This window comes from Heptranchias perlo, chromosome 12 (genome assembly GCF_035084215.1).
Source record: "Heptranchias perlo isolate sHepPer1 chromosome 12, sHepPer1.hap1, whole genome shotgun sequence".
Classification (NCBI taxonomy): Eukaryota; Metazoa; Chordata; class Chondrichthyes; order Hexanchiformes; family Hexanchidae; genus Heptranchias; species Heptranchias perlo.
Window position 1 is genome coordinate 55,265,718 of NC_090336.1, and position 17,896 is coordinate 55,283,613.

Consider the following 17,896-nt stretch of genomic DNA (forward strand, 5'->3'; position numbering starts at 1 on the left):
ACAATGCTTGCAAGAAATGAGGCTGACTAGTTAAATTACATTGGTAAGTTTTAAACTTAAAAATAAATGTTTCAAACTCCTCTTGAAAATAAATGCCATATATGTTATATGAGGTGATCATAACCAGGCAACATTATTAATGCAGGTATTTGATCCCTTTTTACAATATTGTGCTCATTCTAAATACATGTCTCTAAGCTTTTAATGCCCAGTTGTACGACACTAGCCCATGCATTGCCAATTTGTACTTTTATGGGGATGCGTGTGAGCATCTATGGCTATATTGTTGTGGACCGGGGAAAGTCCAAACCACGTCGATATAGTGTTACCTGACAGTAATGGATGTAAGAATCAGCAAGAGTGGTTAGAGTATTTGATTCTTTCAGTCATTAGAAACTGGCTGGCAGTACAGTGGGCCATAAAAGTGTCTTTATTTTTTTAAAAGGTGGGCTGTGCATTGGATGCTCTTATACTGCAGTTAATGTGCGATGGCAGTGGGTAGAGACATCAAAGTTCTTTGGCACTGGTGCAGTGCAAAAGATTGCAGTGGTGAAGGTAGAGTATAAGTGGGATGTTTGGCTGATGAAGCCACACATTCTATGATACAATAATCCCATTTGTGCTTTTCTCTAGTGTCAATAAAAGATTGAGCGGCAAATGTTAATTGTCCACTCTACCCACCGATTTTTAATTTAAATAAAAAATGAAAACACCATATTGTGCCATATGATCACTTTAGGGATTTGAGTGATCGATGTTAAGCATTTTCTTTGATTTTTCTCTTCCTAACACTTATTCTGGCATGCTGTGCAGTGATTTAATGATTGAGTATTTTGAGGCCTGTGCAGGGTGTTTTGTGTTTTATTGATGCTTCTTGTTAAAAGATGTTTGGATAATTTAATGTTGTAATTGCTCTGCCTGTCATTTTATGGATCAGATTGGTTCCACTGCTGTCCAGAAAATCAAGTTATTTCTCTCCTGTGGGCAGCATCTTGTGCTGCAGAGTTAGAGGTATTTTCTGCCTTGTACTTTCACTTTGCACCAATGCTAAAGTTGTAATGTGACTCTGGAGTTGAGGCCTGATTTGAGAACAAATTGTATTGGGGAATCTCACTTTCCTTTACTCCTGGGTCAGGTCAGGCCCTGTTTTTTGGATTTTCACATCTTCTTGGCATCTGTGCAAAGTTGGGAGTGTAAATGCAGCCCGTTGGTGAGATCTTGTCTGAAATTTCTGCAGTGCAATCTCTGATCAGTATAACTTCTTCGAGATGGTGCATGTTAATAAGATCCACCCTAAAGATGACTTTCAAATTCATAATGATTCAAGTATAAACTGACAGTAGACCCAACATCAAATCTCTCCTATTGTTCTTGCTGAATTAATTCCTCCCTCCATACCATGCATGAACTGTAGATGCTTCATTTCACTGCATTAGCTGTACTCCTATTTTTTTCCCCCAAATGAATGGTGCACTGTGTTACTACAGAGTCCTTTTTAGATGTTGATATTTGAGTTTGAATCCTACCCAAAAGGGATGAAAGTCTCTTAACAAGACACTTCAATGCCTTGCATTCCATTTGACCTTGCCCTTCAAGAATAAAGAAACTTACCATTTTTCCATTGCAGGATCTACCTGTTTCTCACATGAATCCAGTGCTCTGACCTCAGCCACCTTTATTGGCAGCCTACCCTCAGTGTAACGAACAACTTCTTGATGCAAGTTGTAAATGTGCCATTGACAACCCTGAACCTATGCCTGGACTGTTACCCTGGTGTATCTGAAAATACTGCTTTGAGTTTACAACATATTTAATAGGATAGAGAAAGTAGATCTTTAAGGTCGTCAGACATTTTTTTCTTGAGGTTGAAAAGCCCCAGCTTATCGAGGCACATTTTTCATAGCTCTTCCCTCTGATGCTAGGATCAGCCTTGTTGCTCTCCTCTGCACTTCCTCTAGGGCATGGGTGGCCCCCTTGTGCCACATAAATATGCGCAGTGCTCGAGGTGTGGCATGACCACTGCAACATACAGCTTTAGCGTAATCTCTGGGGATTTGAACTCGTGATTTAGCAATATATTCCAGTATCCTGTTTGCTTTGTTTTTTTGCCATCTCACACTGTTTAGACGCGATGAGCAATGAATCAGCTAACACCACTGATCTCCCAAAGCTTCCCCTTGACAAATTCTATCCCAACCATGGAACACATGTGCTGTATCTTTTTATTTCCATTATGCAATATCTTGCATTTGTCTACATTGAATTTTCCCGCTGTTCAACCTAGGTATAAACCTCGCTGAGCTCTCTTTGCAAGCTCTCTGCGCTTCTGAGTTCAGTTTTCCTCTTCACCTCCACCAGCTTGTCACCTGTGAATTTGACTGCCATATGTGAGATTCCAGGGCTCTCAAATAATCAGGAACAGGACTATTGGAGAATCACGCTCAATACTGCCCCCTCCCCACCCCCACCACTATATAGCTGCCCTTACGACTAGCTTCTGTTTCTTTCCCTTTAGCCACTTAACAATCCAAGCTCAAGTGTTGCTCTTGAGACCTGCTGGTCTTGGGTTGTAAAGGCACCTCTTGTGTAATACTTTACCAAAAGCCTTTTCGAAGCCAAGGTATACTAGGTAATAAGACCCCCTCCCCCCATTAGTTGGGGATGTTATCATCTCAAAAAAATATAGCCGCCTTAGCTGCTATTTATTATATTTTCATAGACCTATGCTTCTATCTATGTTGTTGATTGTTGATTGCATTAGTTGTCTTATTTATTAAGGTCGGGCTAATGACTTTGTAGTTGCCGGGTATGGCTGTATGCTTTCTTTAATATGGGAACTATTTTTGCTTTTTTTCCAGTCTCTGGGAGCCTCCTTAGTGTTCATTGCCTCCCTCCAAAATGATGTTTCACAAATCTCCCTTGCCTCTCTAAATACCCTGGGATTTAGTTCATCTGACTTGCAGAATTTATTGGTCTTCAGACTGTTTAAAATCTGCTTTGCTATCAGCAACGTTCTGGAGCTCCTACAATGTGTTTTTGATAAGATTATATATTAGTGTCCTCCCTGTGTTTTTAAAAAAAAAATGTTCAAGAAATAATCATTTATCATTTTAGTTATTTCCTATTCATCCTCGTGTTCAACTCTGCGGTCCCTTTGAGCCTTAGGGATCCCTTGAGGTCTTTTCTCTGGTTACAAGGGTACAATGTGCATTGAGTAGACAGTCTCAACTCTGTTCCTACTGAGCACAGCCTTGCAGCACAGATCTGTCAATGATTTGATTGACAGTCTTGTGACCAAACTCTAGTTGTTGGAAACTGATAAAATCCATATTGGTGCAATAGATAGTGCTCTTTTAAATTCCAATTTTAAGGATCATTGAGAAAGTAGAGGGCACTTTACAATAGGAACAGGAGTAGGTTATTCAGCCCCTTGAGCCTGTTCTGCCATTCACTTAGATCATGGTTGATTTGTATCTTAAATCTGAGATGTGCTATATGTGACCAAGTAATGCTTTGTACTTATTTTTGGGTGACAAAAATGAGAAAATTGTTCCATTTCTCACTTCAGTCATCAAAATGTATCCCATTTTTGTTTGTAAAAGTACAGATATTGTCCCATGTGAATAAATTAAAACCTCTGGAGCCACCTTACTGAAATCTTCGTGTTACTGAACCAATCCGCCTCTGCAGATTCCCTTCACTGTACAGAGCCCAGGTGGCAGCACCATACTTCCGTTAATGGGCTATACCAAATGCTATGTACCCATAAAATAAACGAGTGGCGCTGAGTTTCAGGCCTTTTTATATTCCCTTGCAAGAGCTGTAGTAACTCACTGTCACTGCTGAGGTATTGTCTATTTAATGCAAGTAATAATTAGATATGAGCCAAAGTTCACTTTTTGGCATGTTTTCAATCATTCTTGAGTAAATATTTGCTCCCAACAATAAATGATAACCCTGCGTGTGCGGCAGGAAAAAAAAGCATCTTTTATTCCATTTGCTAATCCAAACAGTACAACAGTCAAAATGATTTACGTGTAAATCTGATATTTTAGCAAGTCTCATTTTGTTCCTGCCAGTGTGGTGCTGCTTCAGTTATTTGAGCTGTGCAGGACCAGAGCACAGTGACATGCTAAAATCCAATATACAAGATGTGTGAACTATTGAATTTTAAAGCATACTTAAAAAGTGTGCTTCTATTTTAACATTTTTTTAAAAAATCGGACATTTACAGAGAACTGGTGAGGAACTTTCCATTCAGCTGTAGGCCCTGAGTTTGAATCCAGTACAGAAAGGTTGGGGGGGGGTCGGAATGTTTCATATCTTCCCTGTCTGACCCAGTTCCTTTTTGTAGGTTAACTCCCTACAATTGGCGTTAAATAGGTAATCTCAGTCACAGATGACATGAGGCTTGCTGTGTAGGAAATGGAAATATTTATACTGGTACAGTAGAGAGTGCTCTTCTGATATTGGGGTTGAAGCTTACTTTGCAAACAACAACTTGCATTTATATAGTGCCTTTTAATGTAGCAAAACATCCCTAGGCACCTCATTGGCGTGTAATCAGACAAAATGTGACACAGAGCCACATGTGATGTTTGGGACAGGTGACCAAACTTTTGGTCACAAGAGGTGGGTTATAAGGAGCATCTTAAAGGAGAAGAGGGAGATGGAGAGGTGTAGAGAGGGAATTCCAGAGCTTGGGGCCTAGGCAGCTGAAGACACAACCGCCAATGGTGAAGCGAAGGAAATTGGGGATGCACAAGAGGCCAGAATTGGAAGAATGCGGAGTTCTTGGGCTGTCGGAGGTTAGAGATAGGGAGGGGCAAGGCCATGGAGCGATTTGAACACCCTACTCTGATCCTCCTGGTCAGTATAACTCAATGTCACACAATGCATCTACCTACTAAGCCATTAGTAATGTAATTTTTGAACAGAGTTTGAAAGCCATGCTTCATGAAATAATTTTCCTTTTTTTCTTGTTCTCCTTAGATTTTGAATGCCTTTGAAGACCAGGATGCTGAACATCCGAATGGCTTGTATTTCCAAGATGGAAAGCGCCGCGTGGATTATGTGTTGGTGTATCAGTACAAGAAATCAAACCGCAAGGGGTTCAGCTCACGCCACCGGGGCTCTGTAGGCAGCCGTCACCAGGAACAAGACCTAGACCTTGGTCTCCAGCCATCAGATTTCCCAGAGGATGACAGGAGATTGCGCAGGGATGAGTTTGAACAAAACCTCCTCGATACCGGGTTGGAACTGGAAAGTGACGAGGAGGTAATGTCACATTGTTTCATGTTATTGCAGAGCTCTTGGGCTGGTTATGACCCATCTTAAAAAGAAAAAAGTGAGGGATATGTTTGTTTGCCTTTGCAGTTTATAACTCTCTCCCATTTACGAAGAGTTCTCTGAGGGGGGAGGAGTTTAGGTCTAGTTATTCAGCTAATGTTAATGTGAAATAATAGATGTGTGGAGCTGTCTTTTCTTGCCTGATTGTTTTGGAGAGTCTTTAATTATTGTTGAAAACCTTTAAATATGATTTCATACAGCTTACTTTATGATAAACAGCAAGATGGTAGTAATACTTTAATATGGTGACATAGGTGGAATATGCAGAATGGAACAGTTTGGATCAGCATATAGGAGTTCACAAAGGGTTAGAAAAGTAAGTATTTAGCTGAGTGTTTGTTTTTCTATCACTATTGTCTCTGATCCTGACCCAAGTAATCTATTTGTATTTTTGTCAGCCAGACAGCTCTTCAAATCAATCAATACAATTTAGTAAAATTCTTTAGTATTTCCCATACCACTGTGCGACGGCAATGATCCTCATTATGTTACGGCACTGTAGGGAGCACAGTACAGTTACAAATCTCTGTTTATATGGCAGAAGTAAGTCTATAGCCTGGAAGTTACTGTGAGCGATGTCACTGCACACATGATTGATGTGCTGGTATCTAATTGCAATGGGATACATCTCCATTGAAGTAAGAAGAATTTGATGTGTGTGTGTGTGTTAAGTCTTCGTCTGCTAACACAGTAATTTCCATGTTTGTGTTTGGTCACCTTGGATCTCCAACCAGCATGGACAGAAGTGTGTTTTAAGTGACTTGCAGTGCTCCTCCTCCATTGTGATTTATCGTACTTAGTCCACAAACATTCTGCTGGATAACAATTTTGCTCTGAAATGACTGTAAGCTTCTCCCCACATGAAGTCTAACCATCCAACATATGGAAATTTCCTGAGTTTGTACCAATCCTAGCTATCCAATTAAAATGTTGAGTTTGGTAGCAATCGAATGTAACCATCCAGTTTTCCAGCAACGTGATTGCTCTACAGAAATTATGTGGTCCATGCTACCAACAACCTTCCTTCTTACTATTTAGATTGGTCAGTGGAAATCACGTGGCCAATGGCTCCACTGCTCTTATAGTAATTTTGTCCTTTGGATCCATGTGACTTACCAGAGCTCTCCCTCTCCAGTAATGGTTTCTGCAAATGTGACCTCAGCACCTTTCTGCCTCTGCCTTACCCTCCCTGGGTGCTGTTTTTCATGATCTTTTGCCACTTGCTCCTGGCATGTCCCCTCTCCTCTTTCCTCTCCACCCCAACCAAAATCATATGTAAGGAATTGATATATCCAATAATTTTCAGACCGTTTTATTTTTAAGGCCACAGCTTAAGCTCTCTGCGTCTGCTTTAATAAAAAAAAATTGTTATTCTACATTCAAAATCTGAATGCAATACTTGGCTCAAATCATCTAGTGTGAGCTACAAGGGGACAGGAAATCTCCACTCACTTGCTCCAAATAAAACCAGTATCTACTGACGTGGAATATTCCAATGCTCCTTTCCTTGCTCCTGTATAATATATTGCACAGAGAACATGTCCATCACTTTTTTAATCAAGAAGTTCTCATAGCAATATCAGGCTCTGAGCTGGAGAATCCCCTCCATTGTCATTATTCTGCAAGCAAACATCTTGATTTATCTATGGAGTTGAAGATGATGTATTGTATTAGTGCTACAAAATCCATTTTAATATTATTGCACAGTGTTATGTGGCTGCTTGCCAATTGATGCTGCTTCTCTCTGTCTGCTATTAACAAAATGTTTTTTGCTCACTCCCTTGTTTGAGTGCCCCATTTATTTGTAGAGCTAGCCCAGGTCACTCCATCCTCTCAGCCCAGATTCCGTGGTCCCTCCCAGCTTAGACCAGGCCCAAGACTTTGGTCAGGTATCCTTTTCCCTCCTTCATATCCAGGGAGAGAGAGAAGGACACTTCTGCAGCTATCAGCTGATTAGACCCCCAGGTTTGGTTCCAGGTCTCAGTGAAAGATTGTGCTGAAAAGAAGATAATGAGAGCGATGAGAAAGGCTGACATGCGTACAGAGAGAAAGTATGCATGAGACCTATAGAATGGGAGACATACAGAAGAGAGGGGAGACAGAGAAGGAGAAACTTCTGGAAACTGAGGAGAGTTGGGAATGAATGGGGAAATAGACAAGGGGAGATGCCCAAGTCCTAAATAGAGCAAGAACTAGTGAGACCCATTGGAAGACAAACAAAACCAGGGAAATGATAAGATCTTGGTGCAGAAGACCGGCAGAGACACCGTTACAGGATGACTTGATACATTTTTTGTTACAGAAGATCAACTAATTGACACATTGGACCTTTTGTGATCTAATCTTTAACCCCACAGTTTCTACTTTACATAAAAACATATGGAGATTTATTCCATGTTTAAGTATTTACATTTGGTGGTAAATGGATAGTTATGGTAACATTCTCTTGCTATCCCCACGGGGAACAAAATCCCATGATAATTTTAACCAGAGCCCTGTGGAAATCCAGCAGCTGATTGGCAAGGAGAAACCCAGTGCAAAGAACCCTTTTCTGCTGACTTTAGGTTAACGCTGATATTCAAATAAAAATGTGCCATGCAAACCCATCAGTGTTTTTGATGGGTTTGGAATATTTGACACGTGCCACATCTGAGCTGACTAATCATTGCCCACTGTATATATTCTGCAGCTCCAATGATACAGTTTTTAGAACGCACAGATTGTTGGATGAGTTTAATTGCAGCTGGTATACAGGTTGTTTTTTTCTTAAGTGAATGGCTTTTTTCCCCAAGGAGTTTACCATACCAAGTTATTCTTTGTATTGTATACCTTATTTGTGCAATTTGTTTCTGTTATTTCATATGTATTTAATTCTCACTCTAGTTGTGATTTTAGGTCCTTCAGATATTTTTGCTGTTGTACAATTGAGGATTAATATGTTGCGCAAGATGCCACAAATGGTATAAAATGATTTTATTCACCGCTGAAAGGAATTTAAACGAAGTGTATTTGCAGTTTTAGTGCAGTATGTAATGTGAAATGCAGCATTCTTGTGAATTTACTGCTTATTCAGCAGTCCTGACCACTATGCGATGTGCGATAACTGAACTGGTTCTCGCCATTGAGGCCCTAAAGCATCTTACGGGGAAATGAGATTAAGATACTTCAGATAAAAAGCACATGCAGCACCCTTTTTCAGTGAGCATATTACCTAAATTGCACTGTGTTGCTGGCTACTTTAAAATGTCACTCAGTCCCTAAATATGGCTTTTCTTACCAAGAAAATAGGTGGATAGGCTACACCCAAGCAGTCTGGCTTTTGTCTATGGCTGCAAATGAATGAAATCACTGCCAAGCCTGGGAGGCATTGAAACGAGCAGATACTATCCACACATGTGCATTCCACTGTAACCAATGAAGGTTATTAATAAATTTTAGAAGAGGGACAGTTGATTTTTTTTGTCAAATTCTGCCTCTAATAATTGAAAAATTCTTAATCAAACTGATGGACCTTCCCAATACAAAATATTACTACATAATTTTCAACACTGTTCAATAGTACAATCCAGAGTAAACTTACAAGACACATAGTGCTTAACTAAGTAAATGAACGTGTCAAACATTATAGACGCATGATAAATGGGCACAAAAATATGGGCTACGCTTTGATGAACCTGAGCTTTGATCATCTGAGTCATGTAAACATGCTGCAAACACCACTTTGGGACTTACCTTCCTCCCTTAGCTGTATGGACTAATAAATATGATGCCATCTCGCTATTACGAGTAGATTATGGATGTAATGAGATGATCTCATAGTTTGTCTTTTTATATTATTCCCCCACTGCTGCTTCCCTGATGCTCAGAATGATCTCAGCTGTGATTCCAGCCCAGTAATGAAAAGAGCTAATAGCTCTGAATCCGTGCAGCAGCAATCGAAAGGGGATCAGCAACTGGTAGGAGCAATTGTGTAGCAATCTGACTAATGTAACGCAGTTAGCAGTAGTCTTAATAGTGATTAGCCATTGTGTAGATAGCTGTATACTGCACGTCTCTCCCGATTTTTACCTGTTTGTAAATGAGATTAGTGACAAAATGATTCTTGTAAATTGCGAACTGGGTACTTGGTGTTAACTCAATTTACTCCCATTTTTCTCCCTATTTCTTCTTTCCGATCTCTCCTGAAGGCAGCAACTAATGTCAGTGTATGATTTCACAATAGGGCTACCACCCTCTCGAATGAGAGGGAGGAGGCCAAATGGTATTATCCCCTTCTCCGACTGGAAGCCAGAAGATTTTGCATTTGGACACAAATGGGAGTGGGATGATGGTATTTGGAACTTCATTTCCTTTTATCCTTTAGTACAGGTAGTATAACATTACTGAAACTGGTAATATTTGTTTAGCTGGATGTCTGACACACATAGAAACCCATCACTGTTTTTGAGGCGCCAATTCAAACAGCTGGGAAATCCACCTGGGTAGACTTGCTGTTTTCCTGGTAAGGAGTTTACACTTCCTCCCTGTGGGGACACCCCATTTACTCAAGTCCAGCGAGCTTAGATACATTGATTGAATAATAATACCCAACTTGCAGAAACCACAAATTATCCAAGAAAATGTATAAATTGAGGCGTACATGTATTTTGTAGTTGTTTGACTGCTCCTCGTTTCCAAGCTCTAGTTAATTTCTCTGACCAGTAACACTGGCACAGTTCTAAACCTCTCCATTTGTAGTGCTGTGGAATTTTGCTGTCAGAGGTTGCTGTTTTCACTGAAGGTTTGCAAAGGGCTCATTTTCCATTGTAACCAGGCATGTGAAGCAGTTGCTATTGATTCTTCAGGGCAAACATGGAAGAGGTTATGGGACCAACATGAGGCAAAAATGACCTCCTTGAGCTGGGAGAGCATCATGCCCTGCGTTCCAAACATATCCAACTCCTTTCTGCGAACAATAAATGTCAAAACTAACCCTTGCAATGGGGTACACAACAAAATCTGTTTTGGATTTGCAGCCTGAGAGCAAGTAAGTTTGAAACAACTTCTGTATGCTGCTGGTTAAATGGTTCATAGACATGGATTTTGAGGAGTGGGATTGAAATGCCCAGTTGTCAACCCTATTTTACGGGTATCACCCATTTCCCCCTCACTCAAGTGGGCATTCTTCATATGTCAGTCTAGACAGTGAGTGCCAGCAAGCTATTCTTTCAAAGTGGACATCGCCGCCAAGTTTGATCCTAATGTCACCCAGCATACACTGTCTTCTATACTGGCTTTCAGTCTTCTGACCTGGCTTTCACCCAACCCCCTCCATCTTGCCCCCAGCTCACTAGACAATGAGGCCAATTGTCAATATTCTGTCTCTGATATAAATTCACTCAGAACAGATCAGGGGGCTATACAGGTCCATATGTCTCAGTACCATATTGCAATTATTCAGATCGGTGGAGCTCATAAGCAACTTTTTTTTTTAAAAAGTGCATCAGCTTGAAAGTGGTGAGTTATCTCTGCAGTGTTTTGCATTGATGTTGGGCTTGCTGGCCATATTTTTCAGTTTTCACTGTCTATCAGTGATGGCATTGCTTCACAATTTATTAGCCCCATTTATTCGAGTATATTGTTTTTCAAATGGATGTACATAAAATCTTTGGATTGATTCCAATTTTAGAAAGAAATGCACTGGGGATGGGGGAGGGCGGGGGAGAGTAATGTTACAACAGCCATGTATTGGTTACCTCCACTATTTGAGTATGTATTAGCTGAACAAATAGTGAGACAAATATTGTACTTCTATCATAAATCTTATCTGGGGAAAAGATTACTCCTCTGTCCTAACCACTTAAAAGGTCTTGCTGTACAAGCAAGTTAATGTTACAAATGTTAGTTGCTGAAGGCACCTTGCCAATTTCGGTTCCAAATTTGGTAAGCCCTCAGCTGCTGTAGGCTGTGCTCGTATATTACTAATCAATTCTTCTTAAGTGGAACTAATGAATTTATAATTTAGCACAAGTTGCCCTTGAGTGCAATTCGGGTTTATTAACACCAGAGCATATTTCACACTCCCTCCCAAATAAGAGTGTGCTATTAAATAATACAATTGTATTGGGTAAGCGAGGTACCTGAGCTAAAAATATTAAGTGATCAAAACGCTAATTTCATTAGCAAAATATTATCTATTGGGTGTAAGATTTTTTCATCATTTTCTTCTGTATTAAAATTGCTGTCAATAAAAAAAAAATTGAGCAAGTGTTTAAATTTTTGGGTTATACAGTTTTCTCCACAATTTGGAGTGTGACTTAAGTAGTTTTACTGTTATATTTACAAGAGTAGAATAACCTTGGTGCCACTATAAGGTACATTAATCCTTTGTGAAATGTTTGTACTTTCAGTTCCAAGACACTGAGTTTGAACTTTTGACCTGTTGTGTTGCCTATGATTGGTTTACAGGAAAGGCCAAGTTTGGTTCTAGCCTGATTCTTTGACTGTTTACAACATGTTCCTTTTTGATCTGTTTCTCGGTCTGCCAGGAATGTTAAAGTTTGAGATGAAAGAGTCATAAATGAAAATGTTGGATCTTCATACAAAGAGTACCCAGTTCATCATTTGTTAGTCATTTGGGTGAATAACAGAGAAAAAATAATCATCATTCAGTAACATGATTTTAAGAACTTGTAAATTCTTGATTTGTGCAGCTCCTTCCCACACCCTGACAAAATGAAGCAAAAAAAAAATTGAGCTGAATTTTAAACATCAAAGCATTGTTGCTTCACACAACACACATCAGTTATTGCTGTTATTCATCTCTTTTATGCTGACTTGTTTCATTGGCTGTAGTTCTTGTGGCTGTAGGTTAATAGTTGGCATATTTCTGTCTGTGGTAGTGTTTGGTGGTGGTTATTTGTGAAATCTTTTATCGTGATTTTGAAGCTGAGTATTTTTCCACAGTTACATTGGCCTACTGTTCCTTTCAGCCCCTCGTGCCTGCTCCACCATTTGATAAGATCATGGCTGATCTGTGATCTAACTCCATATACCTGCCTTTGGCCCATATCCCTTAATACTTTTGGTTGCCAAAAAGCTATCTATCTCAGATTTAAATTTAGCAATTGAGCTAGTATCAATTGCTGATTGCGGAAGAGTGTTCCAAACTTCTGCCACCCTTTGTGCGTAGAAATGTTTTCTAATCTCACTCCTGAAAGGTCTGGCTCTAATTTTTAGACTGTGCCCCCTACTCCTAGAATCCCCAACCAGCAGAAATAGTTTCTCTCTATCCACCCTATCTGCTCCCTTTTAATATCATATAAACTTTGATCAGATCACCCCTTAACCTTCGAAACGCTAGAGAATACAACCCCAATTTGTGTAATCTCTCCTCGTAACTTAACCCTTGAAGTCCGGGCATCATTCTAATAAACCTACGCTGCACTCCCTCCAAGGCCAATATGTCCTTCCGAAGGTGCGGTGCCCAGAACTGCTCACCGTACTCCAGGTGCGGTCTAACCAGGGTTTTGTATAGCTGCAGCATAACTTCTGCCCCCTTGTACTCTAGTCCTCTAGATATAAAGGCCAGCATTCCATTAACCTTATTGATTATTTTCTGCACCTGTTCATGACACTTCAATGATCTATGTACCTGAACCCCTAAGTTCCTTTGGACATCCACTGTTTTTAACTTTTTACCATTTAGAAAGTACCCTGTTCTATCCTTTTTTTGATCCAAAGTGGATGACTTCACATTTGCCTACATTGAATTCCATTTGCCACAGTTTTGCCCATTCACCTAATCTATCAATATCACTTTGTAATTTTATGTTTTCACCTACACTGCTTACAATGCCACCAATCTTTGTGTCATCGGCAAACTTACATATGAGACTTTCTATGCCTTCATCTAAGTCGCTAATAAATATTGTGAATTATTGAGGCCCCAAGACACATCCCTGCAGGACTCCACTAGTCACATCCTGCCAATGTGAGTGCCTACCCATTATCCCTACTCTCTGTCGCCTTTTGCTCAGCCAACTTCCTAATCAAGTCCGTACTTTTCCCTCGATTCCATGGGCTTCTATCCTAGCTAACAGTCTCTTATGTGGGACCTTATCAAATGCCTTCTGGAAGTCCATATAAATAACATCCATTGACATCCCCCTGTCCACTACTTTAGTCACCTCTTCAAAAAATTCAATCAGGTTTGTCAGGCACGACCTACCTTTCACACATCCATGCTGACTCTCTCTGACATGCATTTCTGAATATATTAACACTGGAAGGATGACAGCATTTTAAAAGTTTGCTGTTTATAAATGAGTTGTCTTTCTTATCTGTGTTCAATCTCTGACAGTAGTGTATAATATTGGTGTACAATGTACTCTACTTCAAATTTGGGTAGTATGCAGTTTGTTAGTTCCTAAACTGCCTTGTTACTTTTTGAATATAAACCAACTCGAGTTAATTTGACAAGTCTTAAAAGAAATTACGCAAGCATCAAATGTCGATAGGGACACTACTATTCCTTTGGACAATCTCAAAAGTCACTGTCTTATATTGACTAATCAGTGAACTATGGAGCAAGTGAACTATTATACTCCATTGAGCTGAAGAATGACAGTCCTGACTAATGGAATATTTCTCTTATTCAACTGTGGTGGCAGGCATATTTGAGATTAGTAGGGACAAGTGTCAAACTGAGTTCCAAACCCTAAGTAACTCAAAGTAAACCAGTTGGAGTTAATTTACAAAAGACCTGAATTTGATCCATTTTGACCTTATACCCTTTTTTTAAAAAAATGGGACAGTACATGTGCAGTTGGAAAGTTTAACCATGCGTATAAACACTGCTCATTCCCTATGCAAACGTAAGCTTTGCTTCTACACTTGCACAGTTGGTGTGAAATAGAGGTAACATTTTTTTCCATTATTACAACTTAATTATTAAAAGGTTTAAGTCTAAACCATCATCTAAGAGAGGGAGGGTTTGTGATTTTTCGGCGAGAACAAATAGATGCTTACAGTAGAAAAGTGAGTATTACGCAGCTGCATGGATCTGATGCTTGGTGGTCTAGCTGGGAAAGGTAGGAGCATGAATATCCATTAAATGCTCTACCAAGCTTTTTCATGTAGGTGTAAGTGATGTATTTATCTCCACTCTTTCCTCATGGCTTCTTTGAGATTACCAAACTAGTATTTCAATAGCTTTCATCCATTGGAAAAATGGATGGCAGTTGGCTAAGCCCATTTGAGTTTGTTTTTCTCTCCCATAACCAAGTATGCTTTCATTCCATCCATGTGCACTGGGGTTGACCTCAGCATTCAGCACTAAAGGGACTATGTTCTGTCATTGTGTTACCAACCCCCTCACTACTCAAACATTTTAATTAAAATCCTGAGATTTTTTTCAGGCAGCCCAATGGGGGAGGGGGGTGGGACGTAGAAGGCAAAGGGAGAGAAATAAGAGTAAATGAAAAAGGGGTGGAGGGGAGGGAGATGAATGAGGAAAGAAAATAAGGAAATGGAGAACAGACACATCACCAGAATAACATCCAATAATTTCTGAAGTAGTACACAGTTAATGATGGGGAGCCCCAGACAGTCACAACAGTTCTCATAGTGGATCTGTATTGATGAGTATAATGATGAATTAGCATGATTGATGGGGAATTGCTGTACTAAAACCTCAACTGCCTTCAGGATAGTTGTAGTGTTGGTGAGTGGACAGCAGTGCAATACAGGATTGAGTGTTTCAACGCATCATTAGGAGAGTAACCGAGAATGTGTTTAATTTTTTTGTAAATTGTGGTAATTCATTGCTTTTTCTCCCCCCTTCTCCCAGCCAAAAGCTTACGGCCTTGGATTTGTGAAGATACATGCACCGTGGCATGTGCTTTGCAGAGAGGCAGAATTTCTGAAGCTTAAGATGCCCACTAAAAAGGTAAGCTGTGATCACTTAAGCTATCTAGGTGTCTTAATCATATCTTGTAGGGTATTCCAATTGGTGGAGTGGATGCCTGAAGTCTGAGCACCAATATTTTCAGTTACTGTTCAAGTTACAACAAAAGCTCTTGGAATCAACTTTTTTTTAAAAAAAACACATTTAATATTTGTGGAGTTTTCAAACCAAAGTACAACCTTAATGAACATGATACTGAGGGGGAGAGGGAAGGAAGTACTTGTAAAGCAAAGTACTCTCTTCATCCTTCTTGTATATACATTCTCCCGGTGTACCTGGCCAACGTTTCTCCCTCAACCAATGTCACTTAAAAACATGCATTCCTCTCATTTACTATTTATGGGATCTTGACCTGCAGAAATTGTCGTCATCATTTCCCTACATAACAACTATGACTACATTTTAAAAGTAATTCATAGATTTGAGGCACTCTTGGAAATCCTGTGTAAATGCAAGTTCTTTTAGATGTTATTGGCTACAGTAAAAGAACAGGAATGCTGGTGTACTTGGCTGATATTGAGGGAACTGACGTCCACCCCATCAACTATAATCTTTGATGGATTTTGATCTTTTTTAGTGCAGGTATTTGCTGTTTGAATTGGGGGTCTCCAGTGTGGTTGAATTGCTCATTCTTGTAAGAGGTGAAGAGCTGTGGTAAAAGTTCACCATTTGTTTAACAGGTCAGAAGATTTGTAAAACCCTTATTAGGGTAAGTTGAGAGGAAAATGTTTTTGAAGTATTTCTTTCTTCAAAGCTACTACAGTACTTTTTAAACAAATGTGGCCCATGTACATGTTAATGTTTAGCCTATTTGATGCAGTATATCTGATCACTTTCTTGTGTGTTACCTTAACAGCTAAACGATATAAGGTGTTGAGTTAACGTAAAGCTTGGTTACTGACCTGTAATGGGGGAAAAAAAATTCTGTCCTTTTTCAAAAATCAGTTTTTGAACAGAAAATGAGCCTAGGTCCATAACTACTTGATACAAATCATAGGTTTGCCCCTTCTCATTGGTCGGTCATGTTGCTACAACATCACGACACCTAGGTGGTCTTCAGTTTGTCTGGTCAATGACTTAAAATAAAACAAGCAGGTTTTCGTGATCAGACTGCTGTCTTATCCCTTTGTTGACCATGTGGGGACAAACACTTAATAGGTTCACTAAATTGGCAGACAATATGAATTAAGTAGTTTAAAATGGCGGACAGGGGAAGATCATAGAAAATTTACAGCACAGAAGGAGGCTATTCGGCCCATTGCATCAGTGTCAGCCGAAAGTGAGCCACCCAGCCTAATCCCACTTTCCAGCACTTGGTCCATAGCCTTGTGGGCCATGACACTTCAGGTAAACGTCCAAGTACTTTTTAAATGAGTTGAGGGTTTCTGCCTCTACCACCCTTTCAGGCAGTCAGTTCCAGACACCCACCACCCTCTGGGTGAAAAAAGTTTTCCTCCGCTCCCCTCTAATCCTTCTACCAATCATTTTAAAGCTATGGCCCCTGGTTATTGACCTCTCTGCTAAGCGAAATAGGTCTTCTTATCCACTCCATCTAGGCCCCTTGTAATTTTATACACCTCAATTAAATCTCCCCTCATCCAAAGAAAACAACCCCAGCTTATCCAATCTGTCCTCATAGCTAAAATTCTCCAGTCCTGGCAACATCCTCATAAATCTCCTCTCGTGTAATCACACAGGTATTTAAGCATTAATTTAAACATCTTGGGGGTCACCAATGACCAGAAACTTAACTGGACCAGCCACATAAATACTGTGGCTACAAGAGCAGGTCAGAGGCTGGGTATTCCGCTGTGAGTGACTCACCACCTGACTCCCCAAAGCCTTTCCACCATCTACAAGGCACAAGTCAGGAGTGTGATGGAATACTCTCCACTTGCCTGGATGAGTGCAGCTCCAACAACACTCAAGAAGCTCGACACCATCCAAGATAAAGCAGCCCGCTTGATTGGCACCCCATCCACCACCCTAAACATTCACTCCCTTCACCACTGGCGCACTGTGGCTGCAGTGTGTACCATCCACAGGATGCACTGCAGCAACTCGCCAAGGCTTCTTCGACAGCACCTCCCAAACCTGCGACCTCTACCATCTAGAAGGACAAGGGCAGTAAGCTCATAGGAACAACGCCACCTGCACGTTCCCCTCCAAGTCACACACCATCCTGAGTTGGAACTATATCGCCGTTCCTTCATCGTCACTGGGTCAAAATCCTGGAACTCCCTTCCTAACAGCACTGTGCAAGAACCTTCACCTCACGGACTGCAGCAGTTCAAGAAGGCAGCTCACCACCAGCTTCTCAAGGGCAATAAATGCCGGCCTTGCCAGCGACGGCCGCATCCCATGAACAAATAATAAAAAAATATTACCATTAGTTCCTAAACCATAAATAATAAAACATACAAAATATTGTATATCTTGGCCAATATTCCAGTATGCACACTAGAACCCAGACTTCACTTCCCTTTTTCCCAAATGCTGATATTTACTCTCGTGTGCTCTGCATGAACAAACATTGGGAGATAGTGTGTAGGAACTTATTTCCCTGATGTCTGTGCTTTTTGGCACCATTTTCAGGCAATT

General features: G+C 40.3%; 1 protein-coding gene across 5 annotated transcripts in view; it reads left to right on the plus strand.

The window, feature by feature from the left end:
* Positions 1–17,896, plus strand: part of ano1a (anoctamin 1, calcium activated chloride channel a) — a 182,816-nt gene that overhangs the window by 44,897 nt on the left and 120,023 nt on the right. For all 5 annotated transcript variants that reach the window (XM_067994135.1, XM_067994136.1, XM_067994138.1 and 2 more), the window contains exons 3-4: positions 4,993–5,277; positions 15,179–15,277. In XM_067994135.1, coding sequence (XP_067850236.1) covers positions 4,993–5,277; positions 15,179–15,277 — 384 coding nt within the window. The remainder of the gene's footprint in view (positions 1–4,992; positions 5,278–15,178; positions 15,278–17,896) is intronic.